Raw genomic sequence first — 19,708 nt, forward strand, 5'->3', positions numbered from 1 at the left:
AAATATCAAATTACGAAAATAATTATTAGGGAAAGTCGTACATTTCAAAATTACGTGATTTGAGCTTCCCATTTATATATTTTATCGAGGATTTCTTAAAAAGTGAAAAGATCTAGGTGAAGTCTCGTCTCGTGGACCCAATCTCGTGTTTCGACCATATACAAATAGAATATATGCCAACATACCAGATGCTAAATGCAACTAAATATAAACTAAAATCAAACTGAATCCAGAACCTGCAATTTAGAAAAAAACTTACTGCAGGGTTTTTCTAAACTGGGGTGGTGTTTCGCGTAGAAATTGCAGGCAGTTTGTAAGTTGAAAAACACTTAATTAAAATTAAATAATCAAATGTAAATATTTAAATATTTTAAAATTAAAAAATCTAAATAAAACACAAACTATTGTGTGTCTGAATGTGACCGTTACACTATAGATGGCAGAAACGAAGCTTTTCGAATCTTCGAATCAAATGAACCAATTGCAATGATTCAGTTTCGAAGCGCTCAAAACACCTGAATATGGCGCCACCTGCTGGTGAAAACATTGTAAAAGCAACAAGATATAAGTTCAAACCTTTTACACTTTTTACAAAACACTTGCAAAGTTTTTTCTAAAAACACGTTTTTAAGAAAAAACAGATTATTTATCTTTTAAATAAAACTTTATTCTGCTTTTTTATTTAGGATAATATATCATTAACACTCATTTTAATTGTGCACATTTGTCATTAAATCGGTCTATAAACAAAAAGTAGGTAGCATGGTAGCGTTATCAGTCTGAAGGATTAATGTTTTATAAACTTGCATAATAAAAAAATCATACAAATAATAATAATAAAAAGTTAAACGTGTTCTATAAAATGATTGAAATATTAATGTAACATTTTTAGGGGGTATTCCAAGTAAATCATTTTGGTCAAGGGGGTTCGACTGAGTTTGAAAAACCTTTGGCTTAAGAGCAGAGGTGTATAATACTTAAGTATTTTAGTTAAATTTTCCAAGCATCTATGCTTCATCAGAGTGTTTGTCTTGGGAAAAATTTTACTTTTTACTAAACAATGTTCACTACATTCTAAAGCATAAAATCATACTGTGTATTCATCATATATTGCATATTTAAATTGATTTAATGCCTAATTACATAAAAATTGTGTACTTTTACTTTCTAGAGTAAAAGTACAAAAAATTACTAGATGTTTAATGTACTTAAATATTAAATATAAACCAAAAACTTGAAATTATGAAATGTAGTGGAGTAAAAATTATGATATGTTTTGGAATGTTTGTTTTCCAAAGAAAAACACTAATAAAATATGAATAATTGAAAATTTACTTTTATGTAGAAAGTAAAAATACTTAAGTACTATACAACTCTGCTTAAGAGTACAAAGCACATGAAAATAAGCAAAGTAAAATGAATGGTCGCTTACATATAAACTCAACTCCAGTCATGCTGAATAACAGCTCATACATTTATCATTGAAGACCTTTAATTTCTGCTCATATGAAATGAAGCAACCACAAACAAGATCAAACTGGTGTGCATTTCTCTTTATTAAAATGTATAGCCTAAATGTTCAAATCGAAATTAAAAAGTTCATGCACAAAACAAAAAGGCACCTCCTTCTCTTAAAAGTTTATAGAAGGTGTGACATTTGAAAAAGAAATTAAAATCTTGCAAAAACGTTTGACACAAACATAAAATTCAATAAACCCTTTTGGATCAAATCATCCTCCAAACAAGCAATCTCATTTTAAATGAGACTTTCATAAAGGAGCGATAAAATATTTACACAAAATCTAAGAGACCTAAAATTAAATAAAATTTAAAAACTACATGCAGCATCAACATGGCAGACCAGCCGCTAAAATGCTACCAAGGAGTGTTCGATCCTTCAATGCATTCTCCACATCACGCTCTTCAATCCTCAGAGAGATCTAAGAAAAAAAGTTAAATCTTAGACGTCTTATTGAATCCATCAAAGCAGTGATTTAGTATAAACACCATACAAAACCTCTTACCTTAGTCAGTCGAGCCTCTTTGGCCTTCTTGAGAGTGAAGATTCCTCTGCTCTCCAGCAGACCACAGAGAGACAAACACTCAGTCTGACCAACTCCACCCACTTGCCTCTGTTTACACAGCTTACTGTAGACTTCACACAGCTACAGAAAGAAACAAAGTATTTGCACACATTAATAATTTTGTTTTTTTGCTAAAAAAAAGCAGTTTAATAGCTAAAATCTTAAACTCACTTTTCCCAACTGGACCTCTTTGCTCTTTCCATTACGGATAACCAGAAGCAGGCAGCATACAAGCAGTTTCTGCTGCAGAGGAAAACTCTCGCCGTCCTCCCCGCTGCTGGATGCCATGCGGTCACCGTATACCTCAGACAATACCCGGGCCACCTGAGGAACGCTCACACGTGATGCTGCAATAGATTAGAGACATAACTCGTCATGTTTGATAAATTGTGCCAACCAATTATTACAGTGCATTAAACGACAACATTTATGCTTGCAATGTTTAGTTGCAAATTAAAAATTTTAGAGTAATTCCTACCTTTAGGACTGACTGAAGGTTCGGATGTTGCTTTAGACCGGTCTGTTGCTTCTACAATCTCCACAGCTCTCCTGATGGATCGACATATAGATGCATAAGACTCTCACAGAACCAAATATTACGATAATGTCTTGAATGCAGTTTAAGGTTGTCTTACCTGCAGATGTCAAGAGCTTTGCGAGCATCTCCGGACACCGCTGAGACTTTCCTTGCACAGAACTGAACAGCTGCTGCGTCCATAAGACCCTCACCTGACACCTGAACATGCACAAACATGACAACGCATTATTACATCAGAACACATGCGCGTGTTAAACAGTGATAGATCGTGCACCAATGGATACGGACCTGCGCAAGTCGGTCTTGGACGATAGCGTTGAGCTCCTCGCGGCTGTAGGGGGGAAAGTTGAGCAGTTTGGGTCGGCAATGCGGCTTTGCCTGGAGTCTAGGCAGAATGCGGTCCGTTAAGTCCAGTGCGTTAGCGATACCTACGGAGACAAAGGTTCATTAGTCAGTGAATATTTAAAAAGAAAACACCACCGTTTTTCAATATTTTACTATGTTCTTAACTCAACTTAATTAATACATACACATCTTTCTTCAATGCGTGCACTTTAAATCCCTGCACAGCACCTCATGAATGTGCTAGCATCCAGCCCAGCCCCATTCATTTCCATGGCTCCAAACAGGGATGAATTTATAAGCCACCAAACACTTCCATGTTTTCACTATTTAAAGACTGTTACACGAGTAGTTACACAAGTAAGTATGGTGGCATAAAATAAAACTTTTGTTTGGAGCCATAGGAATGAATGGGGCTAGGCTAAATGCTAACACATTCACAAAGTGCTGAACAAAGATTAAAGGTGCACATACAAAGAAAGCTATGTAATAATTAATCTAAGTTGAGGTAAGAACATAGTAAAATATTGAAAAACGATGGTGTTTTCCTTTAAAGTATGATATCTTAAAGGGATAGTTCACCCAAAAAGAAAATTTGTCATTATTTATCCGCCCTCTTGTTGCTATAAACCACTATTAATCATTTTTGTTCCGATGAACACAAAGGAAGATATTTTGAGCAATGTTTGTAACCAAACCATTTGACCACCATTGACTTCCATAGTAGAAATGGAAGTGAATGGTGCTTCGGTTTCCTGCTTTATTACAAATATTTGTGTTCAGCAGAACAAAGAAATGTATACAAGGTTGTAACAACATGAGGGTGAGTAATTGATCACACAATTTTGATTTTTGAGTGAATTATCCCTTTAATATCATGGTGTGCCAACAACTTCCACAAGGTGGCGATAAAATGCTTACCGATAAGACAGAGGCGAGATTTGGGCAGGTAAGGCCACTCGAAGATCGTGTAGAGCACCTCTTGGGACTTGCTGTCCAACTGATCCATCTCATCAAGAACCAACAGGCTGTTACACACACACAAAAACAAAATCATGAGCAAAACACATACGAATGTTATTAGTCTCAACGTGACATTAGTCTCAACGTGACGTTATGTAGATCAACTAAGCTTGCATGTGAACTTACACAGTGGGCCCTGAGCTAGTCAGAAGTTTCTGTAGCCGAGCCTCGCTGTGGCCTTTGGGGACACCCAGCTTTTCACCCAATAAGGGGAAGACTGCATGAGAGCTACGCAGATTCATACAGTTGATGACCACCGTCTGAACTCCCTTCAATAGAGCCTAGAAAATAAAGTAAGCAAAAAAAGCCACGTGAGTCCACTGCATTTGGCCAAAACACCCCTCTGACACAGAAATAAATTTATATACGCATTTATATGAACTCACCTTCTGCTCTTGGAGGACACAGTTTAAACAGGCCGTCTTTCCTGTGCCAGGAGCTCCAGAAATGTAAAGACTAGATGGTTTAGCTTTCACCACATGGTTCTCCAGGAAGGACACAATGGCGTCTCTCTCTGCCTCACGGGACAGGAGACGCTCTGGCACTGCGGTGTGAAGGGCCTTCTTTACACTTTGATATTCTGAGTCTATCACACAAAAATAAAGTTATGGTTTCATTGTACTGCAACTACTTTACCATTCAGGTAATTGTTTTACAAAACAAGAACGACTTGCAAATCATCAACAAATTACCATTACAAGCATGTTAGTAAGGGTCATTTAACCAAACCTACTTTTAACATGAACGAGTCGTGCAACTGGGTTCTTCCCCTCCGTCTGTGGAAGCAGGCTGGTGCGGGCAGACTCCTGGGGCTTTTTCGGCGATTGACGAGAGATGGGCGAAAGGGGAATTTTTGGTGAAGACGGGACGGGACGAAGAGGAGAGAAGACAGGCGTGTTTTCGTTGAAGGACAGTTTACGGGGAGAGCATATCGTAGGACGACTCTGTTTGGGGGGAGAACCAAGCAGAGAAGCTGGAAGGTTGCATCCGTTCTCATCACCTGAAACATCAAACAACAATTCATCTAAACACTTACCAACAGATACTTATGCATTTATTACAAAACAAGCTTATTTGTATCTACATTCATGTGCTAATGTACTCACCGGTGCGTTTGCGAGGGCTCAAAGGCAAACGTTCAGACAAAGAGGTGGTTTTTAACACGGAGCTCCTAGGAGAAAGTGGGATACTTCGTGGATCCACCACATTTGCCTTTCTAGGGGACAGTGGCGTTGCCTGTATGTCCGCTGTGTTCTCAGAGGAGACTTTGGGCCGAGGACCCAATCTGGATGACTTGCGTCTGGGGAACTGTAGGGTGGGCTGATTCTGTGAGCGGGTGCTGGGCATTTTTAGTCTTAAAACCGGAAACACGTCTAAGAAGAAACAAAGGGATGATTTAGAAACAGAATATTAATTTGTGAGATGGCAGTAGATACAAATGATACTAGAATAATACTCCTGCCAGCTAAAATGTGAACCTATAGTGTAGTTTAAGTCACAAAGCTTAAATACTGATATGCAAATTAAATTGCATTTCAAGTTTATTTGAATTCAACAGTGCAATTTAGCAAACCATGAGGAATTTAGCAAGCGACTGTTGTTTTTTCAAGACGTCCTCCAGGGTGAGACAAAGCCAGACTAAAATTAGTTTATGAGTGTTGAGAGTGATATTAAATCTAACACAGAAAGATTTAATTCATTTTCATGTATTATCACCCAGATAAAAGGGAGGCTTTTATTTTGTCACAACGTATTTTGGTTTAGCACAGAAATGTTTTGGCTTTCATTTACTAACAGTTACCCCATTCAACTTACAAAACACCCAAAACAAAATGTATATAAAAATAGCAAATACATAAAAAGTACGCTGATGCACATTAGTAATACCCTCAACTACCGATCAGAGCATTGTTTGATCTTTATACTGTAAATTACCGCCAAGTCTCAGTTACTGCTGCGAGTTCTTGGCGCCAAACTATTTAGCCAACATATCAGAACAGCTAAATAAAAAGCAATATCACTCCATAAACTCTGCATGACAGCCTTTAAATAACAAGAGTAGAGTGATGATATTTCATGTCTTACCTTAGATTGGTGAACTTTTGTAAAAACAAGCAGCTGGTTACACAAACTACCCCTCAGTCAGACCGAGCCACCGTCAAACTAGCGCCAAATCTCTCTCAGCTCTTCCTCTAAGCACAGCTGACGCGCTGCTCTCTGACGTATGCACCGATTACAACGCATTTCATTGGTTGTTGAAGTTAATCTTTTCTTGGCCAACCAATAAGATTACCAGGCCCCTCCCCCTTTGCTTGACTGTAAAGGCGGGTTATTTCTTTGTGGATATTTTGGCGCAAATCATTTCCCGGGTAATATGTAAGTAGTTTTTTTTTACATTCTATGGGATTGACACACACTGAATAACTTAGCGAATCAAAACTGAATTATACGTTCAATACGAAATATTACAAATATATATTATTTGAGTTTATAGAGCATTTCATAAGCTTGTCTTATGAGAGAATGTCAACGTGAAGTTACTGTGTGTGAACTATCAAGGCATTTAAATTGTGAAGAATCATCAACACGATAAAACATAAAAAGAAACCGTAGGCAAATTTCCCATAACCTTTTTATTATTTCAAATGCATCATATTAACACAACTCTTAACACAATTATAAACAAGCGATAAAATGACATTCACATATCAGAATCACCAAATCCCCAAACATAACTTTTAAAGTTAACATCTAAAAGGTGCCTAAAATGGAGGCAACGTTATAACGTGACAATGTTAAGAGTTCATTCGACTTTAAATGTCACTCAATTAAAATAAATCCCTTGTAAAACGTCCGTTTTGCGAGTGTTGTATACAAAATCTATTCAAAGGTACGTCCTAACATTTCAGCTAAGGTTTGAAACAAAAAGGATTAAAAGGCAACGTATAAATTACCTTAAAACATGGTACCCAGAAGAAGAAATGGTGCAAATAAGCCACATGATGGCACTATAGAATTGCATAATAATTGCATAGACCTGTATACAGTTTCAAAAATACACACAGATCACCATGTAAGTATTTGTCAGAACCTGTGGCACTTCATAAATTCATATTTGGTCAATATTAAACAAAAACACAGTTCCCTTTACAGAGGTGAAGCGAACGAAGTAAAACGTCAGTAAAACAATTATTGCCATTCACACATACTGAGATGTTCAATTAACTTTTCATAGTTTTCACAAAATAACAGAGAAAGTAAGTAGTGATGGGTGACCAATGTTCCCTAATGTAGTGTGGCCATGGTTTGAAAAAATAAACGGGCCATTTCATAGCTTTTGTAGTGTAAGCAAACACTTGCATTTCAATGAAACTTCCTATTGGACACTATTCTTGATAAAAATAGAATTAATACAGTAACAATAACATAATTTGATACGTAATAGATTGATTGTCAAGTGTCTTAGAATCCTGTCTTTCATGCATAGACATCAATAATCTACAAGTGCTACACATTTTCTTATTTATTAAAACTATAACTCTTAAACTTTGGTAGCTTTATAGGAGAGGTGGAATGTATGCATTCAACCCCATTGGAAGTAGCGTTGTTTGCTCTGGTTTGGTCACAACACGGTGCCCCTGTCATAAGGCACAGTATTAGAAGGTGCGATTTCTAGGCAGCAAAGGGATATTGCACAGTGTCTAGAAGTACAGCATTCTCAAGTGGTTTGGATAAGAGACCGTGTTGATACATAGTGTTGTCCTAGGAATGATTTTATATAAGCAAATTAGTGTTTCAAATGAACAATTATTGTTTGCGTGGTACAAATATACAGTATTTTGGTCAATATATATAGATGTGTGTGTGTGTGTGTGTGTGTGTCATCTCAATTTGGTCCTTGTCTTCCCTGAATGATGTTCATCGCACAGGAGGAGGCAAAGGAGGAGCACCCCTTACAGTACCTGCACAATAAAAGAAAAATGACATCTGTGTAACTACAGCCAAATACAGTCTCAAACAAACTTGTCCTTAAAATATATAATCTGTTTAACCATACTATAAAAACATGATATAGCTTGTGTAATGTTACATTTAAATACCACTGTATTGCACACTATGATTCAAATATTTTTACATTTAATCAGTCGAAACCTGTCAGTATCTCTGTAGCACAAAGGCACTTATAAACCGGACTTTACCTTTGTTGGTTTTGCTGGGATAGATCTTCTGGAATGATCTGTATTCTTCTGGAGGGGGCAGGTCTTGTATAGGATGGAAGGAGTACTTGGATTCAAAATCATCTGAGGGGAAAGGTTAAACACATTTTACATTTTGTCAGTGGTACAGTCCAGTCAACAGAACAGTCCTCAAGTGGTTTGGGTCAAGTTTTTAGTCAAGTTAGATATTTTTATGGATTTTTTCCTCACCTCACCTTTGGTATCCCCCAAGGTTCAATCTTGGAGCCCTCCCTCTTTTCTTTTACCCTTGCTACCCTACCGCTTTCTAACTGACAAAACTCCAGATATTGTTGTTCATGCTTCTCGCTTAGTATTACTTCTTGCTTTCCATATTTTTCGGTCTATAAGCCGCGTTTTTTTTCATAACTTGGCTGGTGCTGCGTCTAATAGTCAGGTGCGCCTTGTAAGTCAGTATGAATTAATTTTGACATTTATGAGGCAAGAGACAACATTACCGTCTACAGCTGCGAGAGTCCACCATATGCTGCTTCTGTATTTATGTAATTCAGTGGATTCAATAATGTGGAATGACAAGTATGCGAACTTTACGCTAGTTGGCTTGTTCGGTTAATTTAGACTACTCAACCATACAGGTAAGTTCTGTATGCTATGGTTTATCGTTTAAATAACTGATAATATTACTTTAACGTACAGACATCTATTCAGCCTGCTGTTCTGTCTGCTACTGTTTAGTTGAATAACTTCCCTTTCCAGATTAAATGTCTCCTCTTTGGCTTGGATTTTGTGAAATCATTTTCTAAATAAATGTGACGTATAGTCTACTGTGACTTATATATGTTATTTCGTCTTAATGACACATTTTTTAATGATGCGGCTTATACTCCGGTGCGGCTTATAGTCCGTAAAATACGGAAGATTACTTTTATTCAGAATACTGCAGCATTTTCAAGTCTACTTGCTTCCAAAATAACTTGTCCGAAATGCAGCAACGAGATTTCTTTGCAAAGTCATAAATACAGTCACATCACACCAATTGAGTGTTCTTCCTTGAGTGGGTTTACATGCACAGTTTTGCGCCGATTATGCTTAATAAACTGATAACATGTGGCGTCATGTAAACGCGTAAAACTGTTTTCTTTTATTGGGGCGTAAGCAAAAAACAGTCGGCATGGGTAGTTTTTTGCTCATTACCCCAATTTCGTGACTTAACCGGGTTTCTCGCAGTTTTGTTCATGTGCGCATGTCTCCACGTGTGATGTTTATCTTAGAACAATAAGTAAGCGCAAAGTAACGCATAAAAGTCTCCGCTCGACTCAAGCAGTTGGGAGAGAAACTGCGAAAATAAAACTAAAGCTCATGTTACATTTACAGATTCTGCAGACACGAGAAGAGATACAACAGTATAGCTTAAGACAGATATGCCATCGGCTATTTGATCGACTATTATGTACTATAGGTGGTAACGTCACTGCCTGCGAGAAACCTGACAAATCTCCAAGTCCCATGTAACGCAGTTGTCTGCATAGCCGGTTTATTGATTTAGATCACTCAGTGTCTACCCATTTAATTCAGAATCAACTTTGAGCTCCCATCTAAATTGCTGCATTCGTATACTTAAAATGTCATCTATCAAGTGACCAGAACCTTTTAGGCCCGGTTTAAACTTGGTATTAAGAAGCATTTTGGTCAATCAAATCACAAGTGGATGAGAAAGGGCCTTTTTACACCTCGTCACTTCATGCGTTTTCTCTGATCAGATAGCTATCCGATCGTAAAAATACCAGGTGTAAATGCCCTCCGAAACGTTTTCGAGATGGATTTAAATCCGATCGCTCAAACCACTTCAGGAGGTGGTCTGGGACGCATTTCAGACGAAAATGGACAAGTGTAAATACATCTGGTTAATGAAACCACATCTTTCAGCGCATAACTCCTCCCAAACGTAAGCACGTCACCCGGAAGTTAGCTGTCATAGAGGCAAACAAACAAAGACGACATGCTCGTTGCTTTATGGAGCGACGACAGCGGGTAAAAAAGCTTCCTAGAACCAATAAAAGAGTCTAATGACAAACTCGAATGATATTAAACAAAGAAATACAATACAGTACAACATACAGTAAGTGCTACCTTTTGTTGCATAAACGTCATCTTAAATTTTTTAAGGCGAAGTAATAAATAGTGTATTTGCATTTTGGGCGGATGCAAGATGCATTTATGTGGCCAAATGTAAACGGAACAGTTTTAACAAATCAGATAGCTATCCGGTCAGAAAAACCACATGAAGTAACCAGGTGTAAAAAGGCCCAAAGACACAATCATGTTCACACCTGGTGTTTTAATCAGTCTCTTCTGTCCTGATTACTTTGAGGGGATGGTATATGTTTTTACTAAAACACGAGTTGGAGAAATTACGAGTTACTGCTCACAATTTTCTCTGATATTTAAGTGCAATGAACAAAATAACCTCATGCAACTTTCACATATCTGCAAAAATATCAATGATAGCCTAAAGACTCTTTTGAACACTGGGTTCGCAATAGAAATCAGGACTGATGGAAAACACAGTACATTACGTATTAGGCCAGTAGGCGGCCTTTTGTGGCAATTTTAACACATTGAACACATGAGCGAATGCGTTTTCGACTACCTCTGAATTTGGACAAAAGTGGACAAGCTCAAAATGGTTTAGACCCCATTTACACATGTTTTAAGCATCGTCCACTGTTGATCCAATCGACCAAAATGCATCGACATGCAAACGAATGAGTAAAAAAAAAATCACCCCCCTCACAGTTGTCATGAAGGGCAAAATTATCTATAAAATTACTTTTTGTACCAGGTTGTAAACATATTATTTTCTACTGTAAAGTTTAACATTTTAACATGGAGGTCTATGGGATTGACTCCCTGTCGATGAATTGCAGTTTAAGTAACTTCCGTGTTGGCTTTATCAGAGAGATCGGAAGGTTGCACCTTAGTTTAAACACTTTTATCTGTATTTTACAATGAGTAATAAAAAAATAATAATTATTTACATATATTTAGATAATTTTAGCATCTTGGACATATTTCCTAATTAACAACGTCATTTAAATAAATTACTATTTTGTTTAGCTTAAATATTTCAATATAATACTACTGAAAAAATGGCCATCCCTAATTTATTTAGCACATGAATGTTAAGACTTCTGTGATTGCATAAATACATTTTGTTCCCTAAAAATAATTACTTCTACATGAAAACATGCAGAACCTTGATGATATGCATTATGCATGTGTTTTCACAGTGATCTTTCACACACTCAAGAGTTGCAAATGATTTGCATATGATCTGTGACAGAGATAAAAACAGATGTACAAATGTTTGGTGGAAATTAATGGTCACGATGATCCCATGCTTCAGGACTATTTGTTCTGAGAAAGTTTTGTTGGCTGGAGTAACGAGGAAATAAGGGTCCTGTATTTGAATTCCTAAGAGGTCATTTGACTGCGGAGTTATTTTTAAATGCTGATAAACACTGATGGACAGAAATGCAATGCGGCAAAATATCTAGGATTTAAACTGTGATCTTTAAAATCCTACAAATATACTTCTAATAGTTTATAATTATAGTCTATACTTTTTAAATATTTGGGAGAATGGACAATGATTGATGGTTATCTGTTTAATGACAAAGAGAGATATTTGTAATAAATATACTGTCCATGATTAATAGACTAGACTCACCAGAAGGTGACCTAGAATGATGAGATGTATGTCCATTGCGGATTGGTGGAGGTGGAGGAGGTGCGTGTCCAGAAGGCTGCCGTCCAGCAGAGGAGAGAGGAGGGGGTTTCCCTCGACTGGGGGCTTCAGTTTGTAACCGGTAAGGGGGTGGTGGAGGTGGTGTATCCCGAACCCCATTTCGAGACACAGGAGGAGGAGCCTGAGGAGCTGAATGATCATGTTACATCAAATTAAAATTACTATTTTGTGGCTATAACATCTACAGTAAATTCTCTTCTATTATTAAACATATATATTCTTAAGATATAAAGAATGCAAAAACTAACACCAATGGCATCACTGACATCAAACCTGGTGCAACTTAACACTGCATTTTTGAATGTATACAAACTATATCTGTGACCTTTTTGTGTAGCAGACTTTTTTTTTCAAATTTATACAAAAAAGCTAAGTTAATATTTTACACAACCAACACAATCTGTTGTATTCCACAGAGAAAAGCCAAAAGTATGACTAAATGATAACAAAACAGCAAACATACCTGTGCTGCGCATCAACGGTTCACGTGTTGGTGGTGGGGGTCTTCGGTTCTGTTGGGAAGAGGGTGGAGGAGGAGGAGGTGCTTGTCCACGGACGTGAGCATTGGGATGGCTTTTCTTGTTCAGCGAGTTTCGCCTCTGTGGTAACTCAGGAGCTAGCTCACCATTGGAAACATTAGGTGACTGTCTGTAGGGAGGTGGGGGTGGGGGAGCACTGGAGGAGACTGTGGATGAAGAGGTGCGTGATGATCCTGGGTTGTGTCTAGGAGGTCCGTCACGGGCAGAAGATGGTTGCAGAGGAGGCCCTTTGCTTGCATGTGGAGGTGGAAAGTGTTTCTCACGACTCTGAGAGGAAGACCCAGAACTCTGCTGGTTTGAGGAGGGTCCACGGTTGCCACCGCGATTGAATGGCGGAGGTGGAGGTGGAGCAGAGCTGCTGGGTTTTGTGTTGACATGAGATGGTTTGGGAGCGTCTGGCGGTAAGGGTCGATTGTTTCGCGACTGCTCAGGAGCTGAAGTACGATCTCCTTCACCACTACGTGCAGACCCATCCAGCTCGGAATGACTTGCAACACGGGGTAGTGCTGGGCGTGAGCCAGGTGGCTGTAGTGCTGACCTTCCCACAGTGCCGTCTGTAAGCACACATCAATAAAAACCAGTATTACAATGTGGCCAATGCAAATTCCCCTAAATATTTAGGAGGGTCAAGACAAAGAAATGCTTTAATTTCTCATCAAAATAGAGTTTAAGAAAAAAGCCTTTTATTGTAGATACCGGCTATAAAAGGGACACAAACCTCCAACTGGTCGTAGTTTAGGCACTCCTGCACTGAACAACCCTCCCATGGGCTTTGGCCCAGAACCACCACCACCACCACTTGCTCCAATGCCACCACTGGCGCCACCTCGACCTCCAGGTTCTGCCAGAGAAGATATCACATGATTAGCTATAAATCTAGTAAAAGATGAATTGTATTTTACCAAGCATAAATTAACCACTGATGACTTACTTTCAATTATAGGTGCACTTCTGTCATTGACTGCAGCAACTTTCTTCAGTCTGGCACCTTTGCAAATGTCTGACAGCAGAGCTCCTCTTCCCTTGGCTTCATCTCGGCTAATTTTGGGAGGAACGGTGTTTGCCTGGCTGAAAGAAGATTCAAAGGGATCAAGACTGATGCCCAACTACAAACGTAAGTTTATTTTGCCAGCCGATAGTTATCTCAGAATCAATCCCGATGGGGGTCCCTGAAGATTACATTATCCCACTTATTATACGGCTACTTGCCGTATGACAACATATATCAAATGAATATTGAGTTATACTAGCTAATTTGTAAAAAAAAGCAAACCTTCCAGAAGGAAAAAAATATTTCCTAGTGGCTTTAGGCCTAGGAATGTTGTGACTGGCCAATCAGAATCAAGCATTCCAAAGTGGAGTGTAATATACAAACCTCACACAAACAAGCACATGGATATTTGGACAGGTTTAGACATGGCTTCAATGCAAGTAAGGATGTGCCAAGCATATCGCAAAGATCAGTATCAGGCCAATCACAGCATTTTTAAACAGATCGGGATTGGCTGTATGTATAAGCCTGATCCTATATTTACATCAGCTGACACGCAGTGTGGTAAACACAGTGTGCTCGTGACTAAATGGGTGGTTAAACTGTTTGCTTTGTGCAATTTTGAAAGCATTGCATTAGACACCTGTAATGTCTGCAATGCGAGCATTTCACAACGCAGTACAGTAACAAAGCAGCATTTAATTCTACCTAATTGATAAGACACCTCACAACTGAAACACCCAACAAAATAAGATGTAATTTTCACTACGATTTCTGTTGTTCAAGTTTAGTCAATTTTACTAGTTTCTTTATAATGCTGTGCTAAGTGGACTGGTTTGATTTTAATAACCTTAATATGTGTGGACCTAGCACTAGGAACATCCAAGTCTCGGATTAGGGCTTGGTATAGGTCGATCCTCATAATGAAATGACTTGCATCGGGAGCACAAAAAGTGATCAGGATGTACCTAAATGCAAGTACATTTTCACCTAATTTACCATCTACAAAGGTAAAAAATTCACCAGTCTAGTCACACACTCTCATCACAATGAAGAGTGAAAATATAAGTTTGTGGCTTATTACATGTGCTTGATTTCATTTGGTGCTGCACAGGCATAGTAGGGGGAATCATCCTCCCGGTGAAGCTCGGGGAGGACACCGCTAGCAAAACCAGCAATGCAAGCTTGAGAGAACCGCCCCTGACAAATCTCGCGAGAATCATGACTTGCTTTACGGCAACAACGTCACACACGTTAGACTTGTTCGACTTCATGTGGCGCTGCAAGAATCGGCCGCCGGATGACGTCAAAGTACCGTGAAAATGATCCGAGACAGCACTTTGAGTCATCCGGCTGTCGGTTCTTGCAGCGCTGCATGAAGTCGATCAAGCCTATAACAACAACTGCACGTGCGAATTTGAAATGTGAGGCTAAACGATTTAAAAGTTTAGAAAGCGCGTTCAGAAGAGAGTAGGAAAAGAGAATCTGACCGCGTTAGGAACCGGACAAGAGTCCCACTCGGTCAGGTTTTTACTCGTTGGCATGAGCTAAAAGACAGCACTGGATGGGATGCTGATCTGGCGATCTTGTTGATGGACTAGTAAGTAAATCTCTTATTTGTAAACTTGTGTCTATGTTGTATGTTGTTGCGCTTGCTTGTAGTATGTCATGCGATTATCATGACAACAGTTGTCACTATCTCGCAGAATTATCAAGACATAAATAAGCCTAGAGGTTGTAAATAGTGTAAACATGCACAATTTGCAAACTATTATGATAAATAGCAATAATGTATAGTGACATTATAACGAACAATGTTATGAAATAATGCAACGTAATTAGTTATTTAAACGTTGTCATGGCGTTTTGTAATGTTTACATTACAATAAAAGAACACAAATGAAATGATACAGTAGACATAGACTATAGACTGTTTACTTGTGATTTAGCTGCAATCATGTAAAAACGTTATAAGCCAGCAAACGCGGTACTTTATTATTATATGCACTCTACACTTGGAATAAACTTCTTATTATCCTATTACCATCATCTGTAGTTTTCTAGACTATGGAGTAGCCTAATATTTGTACGAAATTGTGAAACATTACCTGGTCATTATCTTCGGAGGTGTACTAGAGTGGGAAATTACGACAGTTGCAAGTATTCTCCAGCGACTCTAGGGGTCGCGGTTTGACAAAAACGCAGAAAATGCATAGAGTGACTTTAATTAATGTGTAATTTAATGGGGCGTACTTCCCAATAGGCTTGCCGCGATAGTCGGTGAAACGGTGATAACTGGTGCTTCAGCCTCTCACCGGTTAGATCACTTGCCCACCGCGACACCGTTCACCGTCGTTTTGATATTTTCGTGTAATTAATTCATTTAGTTTTGTTAGAGAGAGCAAACACTAAGAACTGAATGTGTCTGCTGACTGAATTTAGCGGAGCTGAACGCGCATCACGTCACAGAGCAGCAGGTGTCAGATTTCATTTATTTCTGTCAGAGTTCGCGAGGCGAGCTGACTGATGATGACAGAATCCGCGTGCTTACTCGTTTTTGTTATAATATACATATATGATGTTTAATATAAGCGAGATCGTTTTGTTGTTGTGTTTTTCATCAAGAAAAATAATAAACCCATCATTCAAGCAGCGCTTTTATGGAGAAGTAGCCGGTTGCTCTGCTTGGGACTTGCGGGTTATGTGAGAATTACCTGCGCACATTGACTCAAGCACTTAATTAAACCAGCTGTTGCACTGGCATTGCACGCAAATTCATACGCGATTTAACGCAGCGTGCGCAAGTGCTGCATTTAAACAGTTGCGTAATTCAAAAGTGAAAGTAAAATGCACACGTCTGCATGCGCATTTATAAGCCCCTTTCACCCGGTGATACCGGGATCACCGAGTTTGTGACGCGCCGATTAACCAGTGGGAAAATTACATCACCGCGGCAACCCTACTTCCCAACTGTAACGTCACAGTTGGTGTAATGTTATGTAGATTGGCCTGTTGCCCAGCGGTCTTTTGGATGCACAAGCTTTACATAAGGAGGAGGAAACAATCATGTTTGAGGCTCGCGATAAGTCATTACCATGTACAGAACTCGTTGTAAATACAGTTTTACATTCAACAGCACCTTTAAGTCTCTCTCGTGGTTATTTAATGTCATACAGCAATGTCAGAATGTCAACATTTCCACAGCGCCGCATGCAGTCGAGGACAACTATTTTTTGCTGCTGTTTGGGATGTGGCAACACGTGACTGCATGTGATCATGCTGTATGTATCAGAAAGTTTTTACTGTGACAGTTGAAGTTGAGGGAAAATAAAAGCAGTCGCACAGTTGACATCAAGCTTTAAATCCGTCAGCACTCCCAATTTTGTACCAAACTGAACCGTACCAAGACCATCTTTGCGTACCAGGGTACAGTTACGCATACAAACGAACCAGACTTTGGGCACCAAACGTACTCAAGTATGGTACGGTACGCATAATGCGAGTACACCATATGTTTTATACTGACCTGGCTGAAAGTTGGGGGTGGTGGAGGTCCGGGTGGAGGGGGAGGAGGAACGGGCATGTTGGTGAATTCCGAAGACTTCAGCAGTCACGTTAATCTGCGTTTGTTGATTTGATTTTTGTACAAGAGCTCTGCAAGGTAAAAGAAATACAACCATAAGATTTTTTTCACTTTACGTATCAGTGTTGGCATACAGACTCCAGTTTGCCAAAATACTTCATAAAGACAAAATTAAGTAAGCATCAATGTCATACATGTATTACTGGTTGGCATCATTAACATAACATTACTCACAAACCACATGACAGTTCCAGGAACTACTCTGCATATGACGGAAAGTAGTAAACCACTGACACAGGTTAAATTCCAAAGGTAAAAATATACCTTTTTCCCTGTGCTTGCAATGAGACACCCCTGCTCCCTTTTCCTAGTAGTTTTAAAAGAAGTGATCGCTGAGATGAAACAACGTGATACAAAACTAGCAGGAATGTTGTTAGGCAGGATCTGCAATGACGCAACGACTAAGTTAGAGAGTGAAAAAGCGGGTAAGAGCAGTAGCTGAACCCTATAACTTACGCCCTGAATGGGTCATCTTCATTACATACAAGCTTTGAAACGACAGGGCGGTTTCCCGAACAAAGTTTAGGTTAAACCAGGACCAGGCCTTAATTATATTGGGACATTTAAGAAGTTTTTACCAAAACACCTCATCTTGAGGCAAAACATTTGAACTGATATATCTTAAGATTTGTCAATGCATGCTGTTTTGAGTTAAGGCAGATGAAACATGCATTTTAGTCTGGGACTGGGTTTAAGCCCTGTCCAGGAAACTGTCCCTGCAAGTCTATATACACTCCTATGGCTTATTTGAGTATATTATTTTCTATGCAAAACAGATTTAAACACAACTGCTGATCAACCCATAGATATCTGGCTTTGAAAACTAATAAATAAGGAACAGCGCCCATTACTAAATGTAGTTTCATTTTGACATCTAAAACTGAATCATGTGCAATATACAAAAAATAATAAACCAGTCAATAGGCCCACTTGTAAACTGACTGATCTGTAAAGGCAAACGAATACACAAAATCGTCACAATAACCTAGGGCCCAAAATCTAGAGCACATTTCATATGTAAATGAAAATTTTTTCCCCAGAAAACACCTTTAAATTCCAGAAAAACAGGCTTAACTGTGAAGATCATAAAGCATTCTTTACATGTCATATAACAGGCAGCCTTAGTATCTCAAATCTGATCAACCATACAAAAATCTATCAGGGCCTTCACACCAACAACAGGGATTTCTGTTTAAAAGCATAAGCATAAATGTGGACTTGACAATTAATCCAGGTTTATACCATGTCCCTTCATTCAAACTGATAGCAGTTCAGAGCAAGTGTGTAATTATTTATATAAGTATGGCAAGATGGTTCGTCGACATAATATTTCAAAATAAAAATGAGGTAATTGGTAATGAGGGAGCTCAAAGCAGCATGTGAAAATGAAATGCGAGTATGTCGAGCTTTAGCTCGGTCAACAGATTAAAACTGTACACAAACTTAAGTCACCATACCTGTCATACCATACAAGATCCTGTAAATCAACAGGTATATACATGTTTAAACAATGACATGTTAGTCAGGCAATGCCAAAATCGGTAAAAATTGAACTCTTTAAAGAGAATAAAACATTTCAAAGTCACTTAGACGTTAAGTTACTTGCAGAAGCCGAAAGAAAAACAACCCCAAAGTAGACTTTTACATTTTGTCAAATGAATTCGTTAATACAACTCCAATTAAATAATGTAAATATCCCGTTGACAATGTATTCATTGAAACATATTAAAACTGTTTGTTACGGTTCTTATGACATGATAAATGTTCATCCCTTCCGGCTGTAAAGACGTTGGCAACGCTTTATGTTAACATTACCTGTTTGTTTGAGTTTATGTCCGAAACAACCGAAAATGTAATGCAGTAAACAGGTTGATCTTTCGTCGACGACTTGCTTTCTGACCCGCCACCGAATAAAAACTAGTAACTGAGTAACTAACGTTAAACCGGAGAAAACTTGCTGTTGTCCGCTGTCATGCTGGCGGCTGGTTATTGCCAACCCTGTGAAGTTATTCCAAGTGGGTCACTGCGGAAAAAGGGACGTATACAGAAATATTCACAAATTCATGTTTCCCAATAATGCTGCCCAGGTATAATGGGCGATAATGTGTCTCTACTGGATCACTGGGTTTGAGCGAACCCAGTTCTACGAAATCCCGGAAATTCAGGAGTCGGTACAAAATGGAGGCAGGCGGTCGAAAAACTCCGATTACAACCGGAAAGCGAGACCTGGAACAGCGCGACCAAACCTACCTCACTGGAGTAAACTTTTTATTATACTGATTATAAGCTTATGACATAATGCAACAGTTTTTAACCAAATAATATATTTTAAAAAATAAATAAAATTAAAATAAATTAGGACGAAATAATAGTTTATTTTATGTAAAAAGTAAAAGACGAGCATGAGAGTTTTTTTAATGTATTTGATCAGAATTGGGAATAGCTGTAAACCATCATATTTAAGGGCTCCAGTGTAAACTTTTTGTAAAATGTAATTAATGGCATGTCAAGAAACACAATAAATTCCTTAAACTGGCTTTATTT

General features: G+C 38.5%; 2 protein-coding genes across 2 annotated transcripts; both read right to left on the minus strand.

Annotated features, from left to right (window-relative positions):
* Window positions 1-1,538: 1,538 nt before the first annotated feature.
* Window positions 1,539-6,228, minus strand: cdc6 (cell division cycle 6 homolog (S. cerevisiae)). The gene is made up of 12 exons (XM_055185049.2): window positions 6,073-6,228; window positions 5,094-5,360; window positions 4,721-4,987; window positions 4,374-4,573; window positions 4,114-4,268; window positions 3,886-3,992; window positions 2,911-3,050; window positions 2,720-2,820; window positions 2,563-2,633; window positions 2,256-2,431; window positions 2,025-2,165; window positions 1,539-1,940 (listed from the first exon to the last, which is right to left on the minus strand). Exons 2-12 carry the CDS (start codon window positions 5,332-5,334, stop codon window positions 1,848-1,850), a joined length of 1,692 nt encoding a protein of 563 aa, XP_055041024.2. The 5' UTR covers window positions 5,335-5,360; window positions 6,073-6,228; the 3' UTR covers window positions 1,539-1,847.
* A 377-nt stretch (window positions 6,229-6,605) lies between these two features.
* wipf2a (WAS/WASL interacting protein family, member 2a) lies at window positions 6,606-19,398 on the minus strand. The gene is made up of 8 exons (XM_055185050.2): window positions 18,980-19,398; window positions 17,048-17,175; window positions 13,462-13,594; window positions 13,249-13,371; window positions 12,455-13,084; window positions 11,914-12,120; window positions 8,187-8,288; window positions 6,606-7,949 (listed from the first exon to the last, which is right to left on the minus strand). Exons 2-8 carry the CDS (start codon window positions 17,102-17,104, stop codon window positions 7,906-7,908), a joined length of 1,296 nt encoding a protein of 431 aa, XP_055041025.2. The 5' UTR covers window positions 17,105-17,175; window positions 18,980-19,398; the 3' UTR covers window positions 6,606-7,905.
* Between the last annotated feature and the right edge of the window lie 310 nt (window positions 19,399-19,708).

This window comes from Misgurnus anguillicaudatus, chromosome 14 (genome assembly GCF_027580225.2).
Source record: "Misgurnus anguillicaudatus chromosome 14, ASM2758022v2, whole genome shotgun sequence".
Taxonomy (NCBI): Eukaryota; Metazoa; Chordata; class Actinopteri; order Cypriniformes; family Cobitidae; genus Misgurnus; species Misgurnus anguillicaudatus.